This window comes from Marmota marmota, unplaced genomic scaffold, assembly GCF_001458135.2.
Source record: "Marmota marmota marmota unplaced genomic scaffold, marMar, whole genome shotgun sequence".
In the NCBI taxonomy this organism is placed as follows: Eukaryota; Metazoa; Chordata; class Mammalia; order Rodentia; family Sciuridae; genus Marmota; species Marmota marmota.
In genome coordinates, this window is record NW_026000037.1 from 41,181,991 (window position 1) to 41,205,380 (window position 23,390).

Sequence of the window (23,390 nt, forward strand, 5' to 3'; positions counted from 1 at the left end):
ATAAAATGTTCTAGGAATCTATTAAGAAATAAGTCATGCCTCATTTATACAAGTTGTTCGAGGGACAAAAAGAGGGATTATGCCTAGACAGTAAGAATCTATTTAAGATATTAACAAAGTGAATTCAGAAGGAGTTAAATACACAAGTGTGCACACAGACATACCCTAAGAATGCATATGGGTAAGAAGGGTTCACCTTAATAATGTAAAGATGCATTAAAGTTTGGAAATTTATCTGTATACTTAACAATAAGATACTAGGGAAGAAGTATCATATGCATCTTGGTTGACATAAAAAAGCATTAGAAGATTTTGAAAGGAAGGATATATTAAACTCTACCAACAAGCCAGGAATAGAAGGAAATCCAGATTAATAAAGGTTATATATTGAAGAGCTACAGTGAGCTACGAAATAATAAGATTTCAGGAAACTTTATAGATATAAGATCAATGTTAAAAATTATGAATGGATAAGCACAATAAAAAAAGATTCAAAATGGCACCTAGTCCTGTACAATGTCTATAAACTAACAGAATTAAAAAAACCTCAAAATTTTGGGAAGAAAAATTTAAACCTCTATTATAAATAAATGAAAAAGAAGACCTGATTATCATGAATGTGATGAAATGACTCAATACAATAAATTCCAATACACAAATGTCTCTAGACAAATAACCTAAATAAGCACCCATGGGGAAGGAAATGGGAATGAAGATGAAGAATAAGGAGGGAAAGAGACCTTTCACAGATCAATGACAATAAGCATATATGAAATACGACTCAAATCTGCACTAGAATTTAAAGAGACTAAGGCAAATAAAAGCAAATATTCAAATAAATTCAAAATATTTTTGGCTAATAAGGTTTTATTGAAAAGTACATACACATCAATTCTTCCAAAATTGAAATCAATTAATATCTCATGTGAAAACATCAAATATTTTGAGAATGTATGCATATATGTACTTATAGGAATATAGGAGAATTCATATGCTACTATCTGAAAATATGTAAGAAAACAATTTAAAAACACAAAAACTTTCTGATTAAAAAAAAAAAAATTAAGTCAAGTCATTGCATTTGGACAAAGCATAATATTGGATAAGAAAAACACAAAGAGAAAGAGACAGTGGAAAAGAAACCCAGAGACAGATGCCAAAATATGAGAGAATATATAACAAAAAAGATTTCAAACAAAGTCTAACAGACAACTGACTACCTTATAAACATTTCAGAAGACTCAAACAAACACTTCAATAGTAAAATAATAAGCAATAAAAACCTTCCAGAAAATATAGGAAATTATGAATGATAAAATAAAATATAACCTACAGAAGAGTGGGGTTGTGGCTCACTGGTAGAGTGCTTGCCTTGCACATGTGAGGTTCTGGGCTCGATCCTGAGCATCATATAAAATGAATAAAAAAAAGGTACTGTGCCCATCTAGAACTAAAAAATATTTTAAACAACAAATAATATATATATACATGTATACGAGTATACATATATAATATATATGTATAAGTATACATATATATACAATATACATAAGAGAAAAATAGGAAAGGATGGGGACAGGTTAACAGAAGAGAAACCTAAAGAGTAAATAAAATGTTCAATCTCATTAAGGAATCAAATAAGAACTATTACTTTATATCCATTACCAAAATTCAAATGATTGATAATGATTACTGCTATGAGGGATTTTTGGAGAAAAGGACATGCTAGTATACTATTAGAAATGTGCAATTTAAATTTTTCTTGATAAACAACATGACTAGTTACATACTTTTTATCTGAAAAACGTCATTCCTGCAATCTTTCTTAGTGTGAAGAAATAAATTTTGTGTGTGTGTGTGTGGGCGGGGGAGGAACTTCAGGACAAAACTGTCCATCAATAGGTGAACGGTCAAATAAATTAATGTATCATCTATGCCAAAGAAGACTTTTTTAAAAAATTGGGGGGGGGGTACTAGGGATTTAGCACAGGGGGTAATTTACCACTTAGGCACATCCTCAGCTCTTTTTATTTTGAGACGGTCTCACTAAATTGTTTAGGGTGGGCCTCGTTAAGTTACTGAGGCTGGGCTCAAACATGCCTGGGTCGAAATATACTTTATAAAGTAATTCAAACAATTACATCTATATGAGGGGATTCACACAGAATTTCACAATTAACTGTGAAACAAAAATAAAACACAAAAATTTCTTTACAAATAATTAAAAAAACATACCAAATATAAAATTATATATGCTTACAGAGACATGTATTTCATTATGTTCCATAATATGTACAAAAAGATTGTGAATAAAATATTAATTGTGGTGGTTCTGTCTTGGTGGATATATTCAGGGTGAACTTTACTCTTTATAACTTACATAAGTGCTTTTTTTTCTCCAGTAAACCATGTTATTTAAATAAGTAGGAAAAGATGATACTATTTTTTTTCTGAAAATTAAAGTAGGTATTTATAAGATTCAAGAATGCTTAAAAAATATTTAAATAAGGTTCTCAAAATTTCCCCATAAAATGTAAAATACATTTGCAATAGATTTAAAGCTTTCCGAATTTCCTCATAGATGTGGGGTTGAAATGGGGCATATAGCTCAGTGCCTAGCATGCAGGAAGCCCTGGGTTGGATACCACAAACACTCCATACAACCAACCAACTAAACAAACACAAAACAAAAAAATGAACTGTGGGAAAACAGGTACCTCTCAGTATTGTTGTTATGATTAAATATTATTATTTACATAAATTCTTCCTTTGATTATCTCTTTGAGTAGCAAAAAAAAAAAATCCCTGATAAATGCAGAGTGACGATTATATTAGATAAGTCGACTTTTGAAAAAAATATACGTTAAATAAAAGAAAAAGTCTATATTAGGTTTATAGTAAAAAGCAAAGTTAAATAAAAATTTCTATGTAAAAAAAAGTGCCTTCTAATGTAATGCTTATCTGAAAATTACAAGGTTATTGTGGAGAGAATTAAAACCCATGTAAAAACTTACACAATTCTTTTTAGTTATACATGACAGCAAAATGCATTTAGAAAAAATATGGACTGCTACACGAATTTGCGTGTCATCCTTGTGCAGGGCCATGCTAATCTTCTCTGTTTTCTTCCAATTTTAGTATATGTGCTACCGAAGCAAGCACATATATGATTCTTATTTGCTATGGATTGAATTTATGGTTTCTTGTCACTAAAATTCATGCTGAGGCTTGGTTCCTAATATGGCAACGTTAGGAGGTGGCTCCTCTAAGAGGTGATTAGTTTCTTAAGAATTAATGCTTTTTCTCCATGGTGTGAGTTCTTGCTCTTGGATACTGAATCTGTAACTTTGAGTGGACTGTTATAAAGAGATTTAGCCTTCAGCTTCATTTCTTTCATTTTCTCTTACCATGTGATCATCTCCACACCTATCACATACTATTCTCAATGTACTTTCTCTATGTGAATACTTCTGTCACTTGTGAAATATTCAAAAGGCTCTCATCATATCTGAATAGACTTTGATGACTTGATCCTGGATTTTCAACTTCTAAAACTATATCAATTTCTTTCCTTTTTAAAGTCACCAGTTTCACTATTTTGTTATAGCCACACAAAACAATGAAATAATTTCTCTAAAATGTTCCATCAAAATTACATTAATTTTTTTTTTAGTTGTAGATGGACACAATACTTTAATTTTATGTTTATTTTTATGTGGTGCCAGGGATCTAACTCAGTGCCTCACGCATGCTAGGCAAGTGCTCTACCACTGAGCCATAACTCCGGCCCCCAAAATTAGATTTTTAAAATAAAAGTTTATTTTCTAAGATCTTCTTCTATTTCTCTCTTTAGGGTTCTGTAGTTTTCATTGTATAAGTCTTTCACCTCTTTTGTTAGGTTGATTCCCAAGTATTTTATTTTTTTTTTGAGGATATTGTGAATGGAGTGGTTGTCCTCATTTCCATTTCAGAGGATTTGTCGCTGATATACAGGAATGCCTTTGATTTATGGGTGTTGATTTTATATCCTGCCACTTTGCTGAATTCATTTATTAGCTCTAATAGTTTCTTTGTAGACCCTTTTGGGTCTGCTAGGTATAGAATCATGTCATCTGCAAATAGTGATAATTTAAGTTCTTCTTTTCCTATTTTTATGTCTTTAATTTCTTTCGTCTGTCTAATTGCTCTGGCCAGTGTTTTGAGAACTATGTTGAACAGAAGTGGTGAGAGAGGGCATCCCTGTCTTGTTCCAGATTTTAGAGGGAATGCCTTCAATTTTTCTCCATTCAGAATGATGCTAGCCTGAGGCTTAGCATAGATTGCTTTTACAATATCGAGGTATGTTCCTGTTATCCCTAGTTTTTCTAGAGTTTTGAACATAAAGGGATGCTGTACTTTGTCGAATGCTTTTTCCGCATCTATCGAGATGATCATATGGTTCTTATTTTTAAGTCTATTGATGTNGTAATGTTTTGAACAACCAACAATAAAAATTTAAAAAAATAAAAGTTTATTAACCTTTGGCCTAGAAAATTAAGAATTGATACATAGCAGATGATCTTTAGAATAATGATCAATATAGTAGCCTAAAAAATATTATATAACACATGCGTAAATAGTACTTACTGCACCAGATGCTGTGCCTAAAAAAAACAAAAAAAATATTTACTGTGAAAAATCATGTTTAAGTTTCAATATCTATTTATATTATATTTTTTCCTCCATATTCTTGCACTAAAGATGGTATATCTGTCCCACATGACTGATGTGCTTACTCTCTTGCCCACAAACTACTCTGGTAGTATAAAACATTTTCAAAACTTGAACTTTCAATTTCCAAACTCACTCAGGGCCAGTATGAGAAGTATAGATCTTGACTTTTTGCTCCTTTTCTTGCTATTGCATGTATCTATTCCTATTCCTTTGCTATGTATATTACCAAAGTACAAAAATGCCCCATCCTATAATCCTAGGCTTCAGATTTCTGGTTGTGTCAACTACTTTGATTCTACACTTGTGCTATACAATACAGCACCTGTTACGCATCACACATTCCTGTTTAAATTAAAACTCAGATTAAGATTAAATTTTAAAAAATTTAAAAAGTTGGCTCCTCAAATGTTGTAGCCACATGTCAAATATTCATTAATTATATGTGACTTCTGGCTACCGTTTTTTGACAGTATGAAATACAAAATATTTCTATCATTCAATTAAATGTTTAGTAACCTTAAGATGTTAATGGATTTTGAAATGCATGGTATACGCAAAGCTCACCCAATAATCTCTAACTTTAGACAGCAATTAACTTCAAACTATATGTAATAAGGAAACAAACATATATACTAGGAAAAATCAAAAGATGTACCTATGGACATCAATGGCAGAACCAAAGCATAGTAACAATAATTAGAAAGAAATTTTAATGTAATTTCTCAGGATTACTTAGGGTAATGGTACCCATCTCTATATAACTAAGTAGGACCTTAAAGGTATTTTAGAACATTTTTAGTTTAAATAAATGACATTTTTTGAACATTTTTTAAAAATACTTTCCTTCAACTGTAGTTGGCCACGATGACTTTATTTTATTTATTTATTTTTGTATGGTGCTAAGGATCAAACCCAGAGCCTTACATATACTAGATGAGCACTCTACCGCTGGGCTACAACATTTTTGATAGATCAATCAATTATGACCAATAATAAGCTTGAAGTAAAGCACACAGTATATGTTAAATGTTTAAACCAATAACATTTAAAATAAAAAATATTTTTATATATTCATGGGATAAAGTCAGTTTCTGGCATAATAACTTTTGTGGAAAATGACCTATTAGTAAAAAAAATTGAGGCATTACTAAGTCATGTTAACAGCCTTATATATCAAAATGACCAGATGCTGCTTACAGACAAAAAAAGGAAAGAAAGAAAATTAAGCCAGGGCTTCCAAATTCCAATAACTATAAAGACAAGCAGAAAAATAACTGTGAAGTAGCCCAGAAGCTAGAGGAGAGTGAGTGGTCCAAATTTTATTTGTATAGCTGCTAACCCATTCCCAAATTTGCTGAGTACAAATATAGACTCCACCAGAGGTCTTTCATTCTACAAATGAATTCATTCTACAAATATTCTCTGACCACACTTACTATGTTAGCAGGACTGACAGGACTGTTTTTGAGTACTGAAATTCAGATTATCCAATGTTTCAAAATAAATTCAATCTTTTTATAAAATCTTAAACTTCAGATGTCAGCAAAAATTATAAAATTTAAAAACATGTGGGGGCTAAAGCCTATTTATCCGATAAACCTGGTCCAGAATTCCTAGCTTAAAACTGATAATTTCCTGATCACAGAAAGAAACTGCTTTTATTTCTCATTGTAATATGGCTGCTCCTCTCCAAATGATGTTCCCCATACATAGTATACATACCTGCAGCTACATCCATACTATTTACTCCTGGCTGTAAGAAGAAAAATGAAATTACTAATATTTACCTCATTGAAACAGCATTTTATAAATTATACATGAAGCACAGTGAATCACCACTATGCATAATTCTCAAGCCACAATGGCAACAAAACCCCTTACAGTGGCTAAACCTGCTACTGATCGAACATGAAACCCTTTACATTCCTTATTTATCCCACCTCAGTGAATATGTGGAAGTTTTACTATAGAATTTCTAATATGTTAGAAATTACAGAGCACTGCTCTAGATCCCACATGAAATTTTTATATAACATATTGTATGTACAATATGTTACTTTTTCAATTTCAATTTCCTGAAATTCTGAAATACACGTAGCGTGAAGGGAGTAGGCCATTATATTCATTACAACTACTACGTTAATAGGAAATGAAAAAGTTATAAACTAATTTGAATTTCATAGTCATCTATATATTATACTACCCAGTAGGGGTACTAAGTAAGGCTGTTCAAGAATTTTATTTTTTCTTTTTTTTGCTATCAGGGATTGTACTCAGGGGCACTTGACCACTGAGCCACATCCCCAGCCCTTATTTTGTAGTTTATTTAGAGACAGGGTCTCACTGAGTTGCTTAATTCCTCACAGTTGCTGAGGCTGGCTTTGAACTTGCAATCTTCCTATCTCAGCCTCCCAAGCCGATAGGATCACAGGCGTGCGCCACCATGCCTGGCTGTTTATGGATTTTCAAAGTGACTTGCCACCACTGAATTCTCCATGAAATGTGGATGTCAAATGAAATATTTTAATTTCTAAATATAGTAGAAATTGCATTGTATCCATTTATTAGCATTTTGTAAATGTTTATTCCTTAAAAATGCTTAGTAAAGTCAATGTCTACCAGAGTACTTAAATACTTCTGATTCACAAATGATGCTTTTCAGTATTCTGTTCTTAATCAATACAGAATTTAAACTAAGGATGTACATATATTATAGCATCAATATATGTACTAAAAGTCCACTGCAATTCCTAGATTACATTTTAGTACTCCGGAGACACTAAAAGGCTAAAAAGATCGCCTGTAAATACATATGTATAATTTCATACATAAAAATAGTCAATCAAAACATCACAGAAATTAGTTGTTTTCATAAGATTACCGGTAAGGCAGGTTGCATGGAAGCCTGAGACATATGAGACATCATCATTCCTGGCATTACTGAAGACATCATTCCAGGCATCTAAAATAAAAGTAAAAAAAGGTTACTATAAAAAACCAAAACACTTAATGTGACTTTAAACAGTGTATTATTTAGGAATAAAAACTACTGAAACTACACTAAATGCACAGTATGCTTAGTAAGTGCTTGTTGAATGAATGAATTACTTTATCAATGATTTATTTTAATGCTCACGTGGTAACTTATATGTACAGTCAAAATTATTTTCACAAGTAAATTTCAAAGTATGAACTCCTATTCTATTTCTAATTTAAACTTTAGAATATTAATTTCCTCAATAAGTTTAAGTTTTTCTTTCTTCCTTGGAATAAGAGAATCTAAGATAAAAATTTTTCACCTCTGATTTTTAGTATCTGTATTGAAGAATTTCATGGCAATCTGGTCCTTTTCAAAATACTAGATCAAAGGTGCTTAACATCTAAGCAATTACTTAAAAAAATACATAAAAAACAAATTTTTCTGTGGTACAGAAAACTTACATACTTTATACTTGAAGATATTAGTTGGAGAGCTCAATCTAGTGTACAAATACTACGATGAGAATTTTAATCTTCTCTATTTCTTATGAATAAAAATCATGAAGATTAACATAACTTTCTAAAAGCATTTGACCCAATGCTCACCTCTATTAGTATAATCCCACATTACAATTTTGATTTTAATAACAATTTCAAAAGGACTTAAGGAAACCAGGAGAGGGATAAAAATTACATGATTGTCACAGGCATTAGAACAAGCAATTGTCTATTCAAATTTCAAATTAAATGAGCAACCTGATAAAGAGGAACAACTGAAAAGCATAAGCATATAGTAGGCTTTAATATATATGTTCCTTTTGCACATATATATTATATGTATATATTCAAAAGGAACATATATATTAAAGCCCACTAAAGTTGGAGAATAATCACACATTGAATTTTATTACTTGTGAAAGTCAACTTATGAAGCAAAGATGACTAATGTACCCAATAAAATGAACTAGCATGGAAATAATGGATAAAGAAACAACAAATAAATTTTTAAGCTATCATTAAACTAGAATATCCAGAAAAAAATCGTGACTAGAACAACATATTGGCCTACTTGGGAATATATAGTCAAAATAGCATTTAAAACAAACAAACAAAACACCACAGGATTTGAAAACCCAAAAACTCACAAGTCTTCATAATCAGATTAAGAGATTAGAGAAATAATAAAGAAAACTTTAATGGGGGGAAAAACAGCAAATGAGAAAGAACTAGGATTGCTTCCAGTCCACACCCTCCCAACAAACATTTCCTCTTACAATTTTGCTTTAGATTGATGCATGGTGAGCAACAAAGAAACAGCCTACTACATAAAATGGCCTATATATAAAATCAAAGTTAGTACCATATCCAAAATTAAAATTCTAAGCCAATTTCCAAAAATCCAAGTATGAAAACTTAAGAGAAAAACAGTAATTTCTCATAAGAATGAAAGTGGTTTTAAAAAGTACAGTAAAAATATCTCCCCCGTGCAATAAAACATTCCCCATGGAAGCAGTAGATCATATAAATGACTCTAACTTCAAACTGAAACATTCTGACTTCATAACACAAAGACCAAATCCCATTCAAAAGACAAAGCCACAAAAATCCTACTTATCACGAGTTTATCAGAGCAGGCAAAAAAAAATTACAGCACATTATATTTAAAAACATTAAAGAACTTGACAGTAGTATTTTCAGTGTTTTCCTTCTCATGCCTAAAACTTTAAAACACCTAAAAAAATTTCCCTTAGAGTTGAATAAAAAGCTACATTCTTCCTCCTCAGAAATCTCTGAACATTTTGGAAGGCAGAGACCAGTTAAGCTTACCTGACAAACTTATAAGCTTAATAGTAATATTCTTAAATTATATCCAACTATTTACTTTTACAAGTAAATATGTCATTGATTTTAAGATTGTGATTTGTGACCATGAAAAACCAAAGATCTTAGTACACAAAATATTATATTTCATATGAAAAGTTACAAGAATTTGATAAATTTAGAGCTGTCACAAAGGCTTGATCATCATAGAAAGGTCTGTTTACCAAAGCCTGAAGAAATCGAGTTTTTGGAAATGTTATAATGATTCCCATGTCTATTAACTCTAAGATACTCAAAATATAAAAGTAAACTTTATAATTCCTGTTTTACAAGTCAATTTCTTTCAGAGGATTTGTGTTGACTTATGCTAGTTACTTGGCAGCACCATGATAGATTATTAATTTTTCTAAGTTATCTATTCTTTTTTCAACATGACAGTAAAAATGGAAATGCAGGCTGCAAGCTTATGAGACTATCTTGTAGTTTAAATACTCGGAAATTATTTGTCCTTCCATTTTCCCAATAACCAAAGTTGAGACATTCAGATTTCTTTGCTGTCCCTTTTTGCATGTAGGTGTTATTTTCTTGCTTCACAGGGAGGGTATAGCCCTTTGATGTTTGTTTCAGCTTTAACTGTACAATATTTTGGACTCTGTTATGTATGTTTCTTTTCCCTTTCTTGGGAGCATACAAAGTAACAGTGCCTTACCACACATAACAGCTTAAAGTTCAATGAAAATAGCATGTTCAAAATGATTAGAGGTAAAAAATTGTTATACTAATGCCAACAGACTTCATGAACTACATTATTCATAACTACAGTTTGCATTAGCTTAATGTGAAGCATCCTATGTAACCAAAGCATGTATTACTTTGCATATTTGCCAAAGTTGTTTAAATCTGTAAAATATTATAATTACATTTTTTAGTTGTTAGAATCACTGACAGGAAGAGTTGCAGGAAGGCAAAAGACAAGATGCAGGAAATGTAAACTAAATTACCTAAAATATCAACACTATGAATTTTAAGGACTTTGGCACCTTTTAAAAACAAATAATTGATATATTATACCTGATATAAGTGGCCAACCATTTGTATATACACTATATAAAACAATTTCCACATATATTCCTCTTTCCTATATTTTTAATGATACAACTTATAAAGCCAATTTATCAAGATATTTTCAGAAGAATCACAACTGTGAGGAAAATAAACACATGAGCAAAAAACCAGGAGTACTATATAACCTGTTCAGTCACTCTAGAGTTTCTAATGTTAGGTTCATCATACTCCGAATTTTAAAAATGTAAATAAAAGCACAGCAATAAAAAGCACTACCAATGTTACAAATTTCGTGAAACATAAACTGTCAAATTTTATGATGTTAAAACAAAAAATGGAGATCTTCATGTAAGAAATTCAATTTATTTTCTTCATAATTACTTCCTAAAGTTTTTCATGCTGGAAAAAGATCACAAAGGACCTGACCTATCTTTTGTCTAGCCTCATAGAAAAGCAACTAAAAAAGAAAAATACTATATCCTAAATTTGGCTAATTGTTTAAAACCATTCTTGCTTTAAACCTGTGGTTGCAAACTGATAACCTAATAAGTTTGATTTTTGCCTCTTGGTTTGTTTTAAATGTGCTCAAGTCAAATTCTTTATGGTGAACATATACCGCAGAGAGGTTAATAAATATAGTATTTAAAAAACTATCTCCCTGATGTACACCTATAATCAATCCCAACAACTCCTGACTGAGGAAGGAGGATTGAAAGTCTGAGGCCAGCTGGGTGACTTAGTGGGGCCCTATCTCAAAATAAAAAGGGCTGGGGAGGTAGCTCAGTGGTAGAGTGCTTTAGGTTCAATTTTGAGTGACAAAGAGCTATCTTATGTACTACTAAACTGAGTTAAATACATATATAAATGCAAAAATGGAATCAAGTATTCATTCAACTGGAAATAAAAATACCCATTTAAAGCAGACCTTTAGCACCCTAAAATGGGAAAATCATTTAAATTTACTGCCTATTCTTCTAAAGTAATATAAATTCAAAACATATTTTATAAGAAACACTTATATAAAAGATAGACAATATTTGAAACACACAAAAGAACCTTACCATTTAATAAGACAATTGTCAGTATTTAAAATTAGTTTACTAACACTCTCAACCTACAGAATTTAGAGCTGCTGAAATACAGCAGGCCATCCCCAATCTGTTCTCTGTGGGTTTCCCTTCCAAGTGTCAATTATCCAAGGTCAATCAGAGTCTGAAAATACTAAATGAAGGATTCCAGAAATAATTCAGTTTTTCAGTTGTGTGACCTTCTGAGTAGTGTACTGAAATCTTCAGCAGTACTCCAACTTGCCAGGGATGAATCATTACTTTTTCAGCATATACTAACTGTACATGATACCAGCATACCCCCAAACTCCCTCCCCTTAGCTGAATGAAATATCAGATCAACTATAAATATTAGAGTGCTTGTATTTGTGTTCAGATAACTTTGTTTTGCCTAATAACAACCCAGTGTGACACAAAGGAGGTACCAGGGCATGACATGGAAGGACAGATTAACTCTGGTACTATGTGGCAACATAGCAAGGCATTTAGGACAAATCCCAGGATACACTGGGTTTGGTATGACCTATCACTTCAGGAATGGTTTCAGGTTCCCTCGGAATCTTGGAACATACTTCCCTCAAATAAGGAAGAACTATGTACATTACCCATCTAGGCTCTAAGAAAGTGAACTCAATTAATTAGATAATCTTGAAATAGATAATCTTGAACTACTGTAGAGAGAAGCAGCCTAACACATCCTTAATTATATGCTTAAGTCAGATTGTCAGAATTCCTATTCCAGCCATGTGATTCCCGGATAATTTGACCCTAACCTCTCTAAACATCCATTTTCTCAAGAAAAGCAAAAATGACACCTACGTGCTTAGTACACCTATGTACTTAGTGCTGGATGAATTATTTGATGGGTAGAGTTCTTTTTTAGTATCCACGGTGGATTGACTCTAAGACCTCTAGTGGATACCAAAATACCCAAATGCTTAAGTCTCCTATATAAAATGGCATAGTACTCGCATACAATCTAGGCATAACATCACGTGTACTGTAAGTCGTGCCTAGACTACTTTATACTACCTAATACAATGTAAGTGCTATGTAAATTTTTAATGTACTGTTTAGGGAATAATGACAAGGAAAAAAGTCCACACATGTTCACAACAGATCTAGAGTTTTTCCTGAGTATTTTTGATAGATGATTGCTTGAATCTATGGATGCAGAACCTGAAGACAAGGAGGCCAACTGTCTATTATTACCACTACTCTTCTTCAGCTCATATAATGAAAGCATCTTCTGTGTTGACCCTTCCCTCATTTATTTCTTATTTATTGCTTAGATATTCCATTTTCTTTGAAGACATCTGGTAAATATTATAAACCCATCATCTTCAACAGAAAACAATACATGTCAGTCCCAGATTAAATATCATATTTAGTGCTGGCTCTGTACAATTCACTTAACTCTCCGAATCTTACTATCACCATCTATAAACTGGATATCCATCGAGCTAACCTTTTTTGTCAGAAGGATTAAGAGGATCAAATTCAACAAGGTATGTGAATTTCACAAAGTTTATATAAACATTGGGACAGAACTGAATTTTTTTTCACATAGACTGTTACACAAAAACTTAAGAGCTCAATGAAAACGAGCCAAAAAACTTTACTTAAAAACAAAGTTCTTAACTTATAACTAGTAACACACAAAAAAATTGTGCTGCCTGAATTAAGGCATAAAGAATTGAAAACTTTAAAACACTAAAATGTCATCTTTGGGACTCAACTACTATAACAAAGACATGAAACCATTATTATTCCCTTCCCTAAATTCTTCAAGCTGAATTTATAAATCTTTATATTTTATTTCAGTATAAATAAATAATTTTGTTACATTAAGTAGTTGGGTGTCCTGTAATGATGGAAGCATGATCTAATAAATGTACCATGTGATTTCACTGTACAAATACCACAGAGTGAAGTTACAAAAACCTAGATGTATATTTAGATCAATCACTGGATGTGACCTTTTGATATATCAAGAGACTTGGTAAACAACAGATAGATGAGGTTACTGCTGATATAACAATGACATACCATTTTACAATAATAATGAAAGTATACCATAGTAAATACGTAAACCAGTAACACAATCCTTTCGTATCAATATAAACAAAGCATTATGTAATTCATGTAATTGCATGCGCTATTTCTTTTATATGACTGACAGTCCGGTAGGTTTATTTACACTAGCCTCGTCACAAATATGAGTACTGCCTTGTGTTACAGTAGGACATCGATACTATTCACTAAACCACTGGAATTTATCAGCTCCATTATAATCTTTTGGGACTACCATTATACATGTCGTCAGCTATTGACCAAAAAATTGTTAGTTAGCACAATACTTTACCAAAACAAACCTAGATGGTATACAGACATGTGAAGGTGGCTATGTGGTATAGCTCCTCCTAGACTATAAACCTGTACCTGTTACTAAACTGAATATCAGAGGTAACTGTAACATAATGTTAAGTTCTTGAATATCTAAAAATATAAACATAGAAAAGGTAGTATAAAAATACTAGGCCATAGGATTTTCTCAGCTCTATTACAGTATTACAGGACCTGTCATATATGCAGTTCCTCATTGACAGAAACATCATTATGTAGCACATGTCATAGTATACAATAACCTGGAAATTACTGAAAAACTTACATTTCAGAGAAATAACAACTTTCTTGATACCACATGGCCAAAGACACTACACAAAACCTGTGTTTTAATGCAGGAACTGAGTGCTCATTCATTAACTAAATGATAATTTAAAAAGTCTTTATGGATATTCAAGATCAGGACCTAAAATGTACAATTATATTCATACTATCATGAGAATTTCATTTCTTTTTTAAGTCCAAGACTAAGATAAACATGGTAAGAATTTTGTTTAATATGGGCGCAGTAGTGCCTACCTATAATCCAGCAACTCAGGAGGCTGAGACAAGAAGATTACAAGTTCAAGGCCATAACAACTTAGGTAGGCCCTTGACAACTTAGTGAAACTCTTGTCTCCTGACTCAAAATAAACACAAAAAGGGCCAGGATGTAATTCAATCCCTAAGGCCCCTCTTTCCCCCCAAGGAAGAATTTTGACTGAAAGAAAAACCAGAGCCTAACTATATTTCAACTCAGATTGATCCTCAATTGTTGGCATATTTAGCCTTTAACGGGTAAGGCTAATAGCATCACTCACTTTTAGAAAAGATAAGATTTTTACACTGAGTATATTTAAAAAGATTTCCTTTCAAGCCCACCAATGTAAAATATCACATCTTAAGTAACTGCTAATGACAACAAACTGTTGATTAAAACAAGTGAAAGATAATGTATGGTTACTTAAACTGCACAAAGAAAAGAGGCAAATATAAGAGTCATCCATATGTCCAGAAATATCTGACAGTAGGAAGTAGGAAACAATAGGAAGATGAAAACACATAGAAAGGACTAAGTTCTTTTAGAGCAGGAAATACATGATTTTCACACTAGCATTACATCCAAGATATTTGAAATAGCCAAGCATGATTGTGCACACCTGTAACCCAAGCTACTCAGGAGGCTGAGGCAGCGAGATCTCAAGTTGAATCTGAAGAACTTACTGGGACCCTGTCTCAAAACAAAATAGATGGGCTAGAAATCTAGAAATCTACCTCAGTTATAGGTCACCCCAAGAACCATCAAGACAAAAAACAAGAAGAGACTTAAATGCCTATTGACTAAAATATGAAGGTATGGAAAAAGAAAATAATGAAAGACTAAGGACAATTTCTACGTGGAAAAGCAATCCACTCATCCTACTTGTAATTTAGACCTATTTTTCTAGGTAAAAACAAACAAGGGGTGGACTCCCCCAGCCCTCCAAAAATCCTATCACATACTAGATATACACATGTACCACATCTTTAATACCTACTGGTAGTAGTTCTTCATTATTGGAAACCACACCACCAGCATTTCTAACATACCTAATTAAACATCAACAGGTTAGCCTGTTAATATTTGTTACCTTTCCATTTTGATCCTACTATTTAAAAGTTACATTCACTGCCCCTTACAAGTTGCTTCATTTTGGGTGTGTTAATACTAACTTATTTCAATGCTGCCTTTTTCTCCTGAATAGCAAACTAAATGGATAAACGGCCCTAATTCAGCATTTTCCATAAAATGCTAATTCTCTGCAATGTGCTAGTCAAAGCAAAAGCAACAAAATGGGTAGAGGTATGCAGAGAGACTAAGGGAGGAGGATAGGAAGAAATAGACAAATAAGACAAATACTGAGTACAAGTTTTATTCTGCAAACCAGGCACAGTGGCACAAGCTTAAAATATCAGCCACTTGGGAGGCTGAATTAGGAGGATGGGAAGTTTGAGGTCAGCCTAAGCAACTTACAGACCCTATCTCAAAATAAAAATAAAAGAGCAGGGGATGCAGTTCAGTGGTAAAGTACTTCTGGGTTCAACCCCCAGTACCACCCTTTACCAAATAAATAAATAAATAAATAAATAAATAAATAAATAAATAAATACTCTACAAGACTTTCACAGCTTCTTGGTAAGTGACTGTGAATCTCAAAGAGAGTGGATATAGTCCTTTTTTCCAGAATGATGTGATCTGCTTATATTTCTCCAAATATTTCTCACATTTAGAAATATTACTCTAAGTTTTTGAATAAATGAGTTTATATCTAAATAGGCTAATAGTAATAAACATTTATAATCTTACTAGTAAAAACCTATCAAAATCTAATCACACACACACAGCCTAAGTTATACAAATTGATCTGAGTTAATGCATTTTTAAGAAAAGTACTTGTCTAAGTAATGTAAATACACAGAGAAATTACCTAAATTCAGGAATTATGAGCAAGAAAAAAAAAAAAAAGTGGTACTCCTCCCCCACTGGCTAGTGTCTATTTCAAAGGCATGGGTTCTATACCTACCAAAAAGTAAGGACAATTTAAAATACAAAATAAGTAAATGTGTCTAATCAGTGAGATAAATCCAATACACCAATATGCTGGATTTCTCTGGAAGAAGGCCTATGTACCAAATCATTTTTCTCTACTTTATGGAAAAATACATGGGAAAACCAAAATCTCTTGTTAAACCTTAATGATCATCAACATTATCATACAACTAGAATATATTGCCTACATTTAAGGGAAAACAAGTATTTTAGATTTATTCACCAAGTAAAATAACTGATTGATTTCATTTTGTCTTCTGTCATTTGTTAAAGGAAAAAGCATCAGTAAAGAGGCAGACACTAAAAACAAGAATAAGTGGTAACAATGTAAAGTCACAAGTAACCACTAGAAACAGACACATGTAACAGTGACTAACTTCCTGGTTTATATTGTAGGAGTGAGTATCTGTATTTGTTTCATTCATTCAACAAGTATTTTACTGAGCACCCATGATGTGCTAAGAACTTTGCTCAGCACCTACTGGATTCTTAAAAAGTACAATCTGTTACTTTTTGGGAAAATAGCAAATAAGAGACCACACAACAAGTCAATAACTAAGTGACAACATAAGTGAACACTAAGAATCATGAGCAGATTACACAGGATTTTCTTTTGCCAAATTCTGAGGACCTCCTGAAGAAGGTAGAACTAGTAGAACTGAGAGAAGGCAAGGAAAGTTCATGATGATAGTAAACCTGGGAGCAAGAACAACAGCATAAGCTATAAGTCATATAATCACTTAGGATACCATGAAAAGATCACTCTGGGTTTAAATTCAGGAGTATGTAGACATGCATGAATCTTTGAATTGTGCTCTGATGCATACTACATGAAATCCATGAAAGTTAAATTGTAGAATTTAGATACTATGCCATAGGCACAGATAAACACTGAAGATTCTTGAGCAAAGATATAACACACTGAAATCTAGAATTTGGAGGGGGGGGTAGGCAGCCTTAAAGCAAGAAAACCAACTCAAAAACTGTTGAGTATTATAGGCATGGAAGTCTGACAACAAAAGCAGCAGGAACATAAATAAGATCTGTTAGAGTCGGTCTTACTAAATATTAAAATTTTTAAAAAATCAAACACATTTGTAAAAGGTAAATCTTCATTTATCAGTTTACTTATCAAAGACCAAGCAGCTGCTAGATCTGAAAGGGATCATATATTCTACTCTTCTCACAGAAACAGGTAAATTAAGACCCCAAAAAGAAGGGGAAAAAGAGCCATGTAGCAGGACTCTTAAGCAAAATTATCTGTGATAAACATGGCAGGATTTCCATGTTCTTTGTGTAGAAAAGGCAAAAAAAAAAAAAAAAAAACAATAAGATGAAAATACTTTAAAGGCAAAATTGCAAAACTTTTTAACACTATAGACATGTAGAAAGGAGACAATCTTGCATATAATCATATTTTTATGGAAATTCCAAGTGAAATTTTTTTTTTTTTTTTTTGGTACCAGGGATTGCTCTCAGGGGTACTTAAGCACTAAGTCACAACCTCAGCCCTTTTTTTGTATTTTATTTATGGACAGGGTCTCACTGAGTTGCTTAGCATCTCTCTCATCATTGTTGGGGCCTCCTGCCTTAGCTTCCTAAGCCGCTGGGATCATAGGCAAGTGCTATTATGCCCTAGCAGAAATTTTTGAGAACTGCCATCAGAGAAAAACCATTTTTTTTCTTTATTAATATGGCTTCTTAAGAAAACAATCCTTCCAAAGTCAATTAAAGTCCATACAACTTGTAAGGTCCCTTCCAGCTATAATATCCTATAATTTTGTAAAAAGTAGAAGCAAATCTATGTACAGTGACAAAGAGATGAATTTAATCTATAAATGTGAAAGAAACATGAAGTTTCAGCTGATAGTTTCCAATATTTACTACCATAACAGATTCAGCCTACATTATAAAAATGGCATTTAGGTCACATCATGAATTTAAATAAATAAATAAATAATGCCATCAATACTACTACTTTTTTTTTTTTTTTGGTACCAGGGATTGAACCCAGGGGCACTTAACCACTGAATCACATGCCCAGCCCTTTAATTTCTGTTTTTTTTCTTTTTTAAATTTTGAAATAGAATCTTGGAAAGTTGCTAGGGCCCTGCTAAATTGCTGAGGCTGGCTTTGAATTTATAATCCTCCTGCCTCAGCCTCCCAAGTACCTGGGATTATAGGCAGCAGCAACATATAACTTCTTTAAATTAACTTGTTGCATTTCAAAAGTTGTTAATTGACTTCTTAGATCATTACTCTATCCTCTCTGTTATTTTACAAACGCACCTTAAAATTTCATGTCATTCAGTAACATTCCAAAGACCATAATCATTTGGCAAGAAAGACTTTTAAATCTTCAGCTGGTCCCAGCAAGAGATCTTAATGAAAGATGTGGTCAATACAGTTGTTCCTCAGTATTTAAAAGGGACTGGTTCGAGGACACTCCAGACACCAAAATCTACAGATGCTCAAGTCCCTTATACAAAAAATGGCACCGTACTTGCATATAACCTATGCACATCTTCCAGTATACTTGAAATCACCTCTAGATTATTCTAATAACTAATAAGACATATGTGTTACACCTATATAGTTGTTATGTTATTTTGTTTAGGGAAATAGTGACAAAAAAAAAAAAGCCTGTACACGTTTTGTATAGATACAATTTATGCTTTTAATGTTTTCAACCCAAAGTAGGCTGAATCCACAGATGTGGAATCTGGAGGTTATGGAAGACCAACTGCAAACTGCACATCAAGGTTCCATAACCAAGAGTCCCAAGTCTTTTATGTAATGTGTAAATTAACTTTAAGATTGGATGGCAGAACCCTACCATCACTGCTGTGACTGACAGGGGCACCCTGCTTCTTTTCAGTTATCTTCTCACTACTTACTTTTTCATTAATATTTCTTAGAATGTGTAGAGAGATAAAATGATGCAGCAAGAATAAATTTTGTTATTATTAACTTTCATTTTTAAGGGCATGTTCACCAGAGCTTTAAATAAGATTCTTCAATTATTGAGGATTGAAATTATCCATGCTTCCCAGAATTATCACATGTGCTAATAAAGCTAAAATAAGAATTAGCTTTACCAATCAATAATTGGGACCCAAACTTGTTAGACATTAGGTCAAAAGGGGATGATCTAAATTTGAGACAACAAGGGAAACTCTTGGGAACCTCAGAACTAGACTCCTAAAACATTCATTCATTATCCTAACATGAGCCAACACAGGGAGAAAGAATTCTAAGCCTCTAAATAATCAGGTATACTTAAAGGCACATGGCATACACTGGCCTAGAAAAAAATGCAGAAGAAAACCACAAGGCAAAATTCAGTCTCTGAACTGATGTACACTGAGTAGCAAGTTAACTTACTAGAAAGATGGTCACTAATGCAGCTAAAAAGAAAGGGCCATAAAATAAATTGTGACCAGCTTATGTCAATGAGATACATGAAACTACTTTAAAAAATAAAATCTGCATTTTATTAAAAATGACTAGCTGGTATCTTGGCTTTGATAGTGCAACAGCACCATGACAGCAAGGGTAAGCAGGTCAATCCCTTGCAAAACTTACCTTGACTGGCCCAATGGAAACAGAAGGCCCCAGAAAAGAGAGAAGCATCTGGCAGTAGCAAATTGTTTTATTTTATCTTTCTGTGGAAAGAAACTAATTTTAAATAAGAACCAGAGCATTTAAAGAATAAATATTTTTTAAAAGCTCATTATCTAGTTAGAGCAGCTCTATAAAGAAAACAAGAGCAGCTCCTTGCTGCTTAGAGATGGAAAGAAACAGAAGAGGAACCAAGAGTTGTCTCTGCATCTCCTAGGCAGTTTTAAAATTTGTGTTATTCTGGAATAACAGAATAAAAGAGTCTTTTATATAAAGAACTCCTCCTGCAGGCAGAATCTTTTAGGTCTGATACTTCTGAGTAAAGATTTTTATACAAAATTAAGGGCTATATTCCAAATATAAAAGAAGAAAACCACTTGACATTCAGCCCTTCTACTCATAAGGTTAAGTAAAAAGAGTTACAGCAAGCTCCTTTTTCCACTGAAGTTTCACCAAAAACTTTATCCATCAAGGCTTAAACAATAATCAAAGCAAAGAGTACTCATTAGCACAAGATCATACATAATTTCTGAAATTTTTGCTAGCCTAAAATTTTCATTACTTATCAAGATACTCAAATAGAAATAACCCAGCCACCTAAGTGTCTCTGTATTATAGAACCTAGCATAGGGCACACAATTATTCTATGGTAAGTGAACCTGTTGCCTTTCTTGGATTTCTCTAGAAATTCAGTTCTACCAAAGTATCCGAGTCAGCATGATAACCTTTTGATTCATATCAACTCCCTCAAAATGTCCATTTACAGTTTATGCTAGAGATGGAAGGGGCAGCTCACTAAGTAGGAGTGCAGAAGCAATAAACATTTTTTTTTTAAAAAATACAGTAGTGTTACTAGAAAATCAACTATTGATTTGACATTGTCCTATGAAGAATCAGAATAAATAGAGCGTTAAATCTCCCTACCCCCACCCCTATACACAAAGAGGAAGATATTTCTAGAATAAAATTTATTTTAAGCCTAAAGTATAAGCAATATTTTCTGATTCTATGCATTTACATGGCCCAACAAAGTTAATTATGCTGACATATATCAGATAATATTTACTCTTAGAACATTAACTTCAATTGACATGCTTTATAGTCATTAAGTTAAAAAACTAGATATGTGCTGTGACTTTTAAATTAAAAAAAAAAAACTCTTTAATTTTATTGAAGTAGTAAAAGTAAAAGGTTTTATACAGAAGACTTTCATTACATTCAAAATTTAGTTACAGTCATGATTCAACATTAGTCTTATTTAAAAACATTATTTGGGCATCAACTAATCCTTAAATAGCTACAAGCACAGTATTGACCTAGAGTTTGAGATTTTAACACAACAATACCTGAGGCAAAAATATAGACAAAACCAAACAAAATAAAAACATAACATTCTTACTTGTCCCATTGGTGGCCCTCCCATAGGGGGCATCATTTGTGGCATCATTCCATGAGGTACAGGAGGCATATTGGCTCTCTGACCCATAGGATGCATTCCCATTGGTGCATAATGCATGCCAGGGTGCCCCATCTGAAAAAGAGAAAATTTAAAACTTGGCAATTCACATTAAATGATTCTCAAAAAAATCTCACTTCAACAAATCACTTACCTTCAGTACATAATATTAGGCTAATTTGTGCCCAAATTATTGTATTAGTTTATACTTTCCTATTAAAAAAAAAAAAGCACCACACTAGTATTTGAGAAGCTTGCAAATTAAATAATTATTGGACAGCTAGATCAGTTGTTTTGCTCTAATTTAATCAGCTACTGATTTGCTCAGCTTGGAAGATTAAACATATATATATATATACACACATACATATATGTATATTCGTATGTATATGTACGTAAATGTATAAAGCCAACTTAAAAACTGTTGGTGAAAACCTGAACTTTGTCCTATTTCAAACAGACATAAAAGACAGCTGACACTTTTTTAAGCACTACTGACTTTAAAATGCTTAATTTACCAAATTCATTTAAAGGAGGGCTGGTCTTATAAAACACAAAAGTGTGGGTCCCCAGAGACACCTGTCTACTAACAGTTACTAACCTAACTTTTAAGACCGGTAAAATTCCATTTGCCAAAACACAGTTTCAAAGACTTAATATTCTGTCACTCAGACACTAAGTGCAAACAATAATTCACCCACTTTAATGCACTTTTAAAAGACAACTTTCGTTACAGACGTGTCCATTGTTCCAGGTAATTATCCCCTGCCAATTAATCAAGCAGTACCCCCTGCATATCACCACCACTACTAGAGAAAACAAATGTTGCTAGCTTCTTTTAAAGTCTTAGAGAATCAAATTTCCTTACTAAAACGGGCCTATAGCTCCAAGACGCAGCACGCATCTGTCTAGGCCAAGCCGACTGGGAACTTCCAGGGTCCTACATCCTTCTTTTGTGCATCCCCGCTCTCCGTTTCTCTCCCTCGAGACATATCCCACCATCTCGAGCGCTTCCTTCGTCCACTCTTATCTTCTTCTCCTTTTGGAGAAAGCTTCCTGTCTCTGACTCCGTTTTTCATTGTGCCGCTTCCCCCTGCCCCACCGATCCCTTACCGAAGGCCGTCTCCTCAGGAAGCCGTCAGCAGAGACCCAAGAGCTGGAGCACAGGCTTGAGCCGGACAATCTCCGCTCCCCGTCCCCGGGACCCCGCGAGGGAGGATGGCTCTCCATTTCACTCACCATGAGGCCTCCACGCTCAGCTCCCGTCCCCGGCCTCATCGTCGGACTCAGACTGCTCCGCCGGCGGCCACTGCCGCTACACATACCAACAAGAAGCGATCTGAGTGGCTGGCGCCCGCTGGGGCCAAAGGTTAAAGGCTGCCCTGAGCTGCGGGGCGGGATCAGTGGGGCCAATAAGCTGACAGGCTTCCCCACTGTCCAATCAGAGCGCGCTGCCGACACGCAGCTCTGCGGTGATTCGCCCCCAGCCTCAGCCTCACTCGGCGTCGCCTGCATGGAGGGGGGGGGAAGGGGACGGAGGAAGTTTCTGCGCCGAGTCCTCTGCCGGGAAAACTCCACCAACTTCCCCCGGGAAAGGGAAGACAACCGCGTCCCAGCTTCCCGGGCTTAGACCGCCTCACCCCGTAGGGGGTGGGGCAGTGGGGGCTTGCCACCTTTCACCCCCCCCCCCCCC

General features: G+C 33.7%; 1 protein-coding gene and 1 non-coding gene across 10 annotated transcripts in view; both read right to left on the bottom strand.

The window, feature by feature from the left end:
* Prpf40a (pre-mRNA processing factor 40 homolog A) overlaps positions 1 to 23,227 on the bottom strand; it is a 57,778-nt gene extending 34,551 nt beyond the window's left edge. For 4 of the 9 annotated variants that reach the window (XM_048812277.1, XM_048812276.1, XM_015479188.2 and 1 more), the window contains exons 1-5: positions 22,937 to 23,227; positions 21,641 to 21,772; positions 7,595 to 7,675; positions 6,436 to 6,466; positions 4,627 to 4,643 (exon numbers count right to left, since the gene is read on the bottom strand). In XM_048812277.1, coding sequence (XP_048668234.1) covers positions 4,627 to 4,643; positions 6,436 to 6,466; positions 7,595 to 7,675; positions 21,641 to 21,772; positions 22,937 to 23,212 — 537 coding nt within the window. In that variant the 5' untranslated portion in view covers positions 23,213 to 23,227. Of the gene's footprint in view, positions 1 to 4,626; positions 4,644 to 6,435; positions 6,467 to 7,594; positions 7,676 to 20,205; positions 20,286 to 21,640; positions 21,774 to 22,810 lie in introns of those variants that run through there. The other 5 variants (XM_048812275.1, XM_015479186.2, XM_015479185.2 and 2 more) reach the window with 2 other exon arrangements.
* LOC125619484 lies at positions 3,057 to 3,162 on the bottom strand. The gene has a single exon (XR_007351038.1). It is a non-coding gene; the product is annotated as a U6 spliceosomal RNA (small nuclear RNA).
* Positions 23,228 to 23,390: the final 163 nt, after the last annotated feature.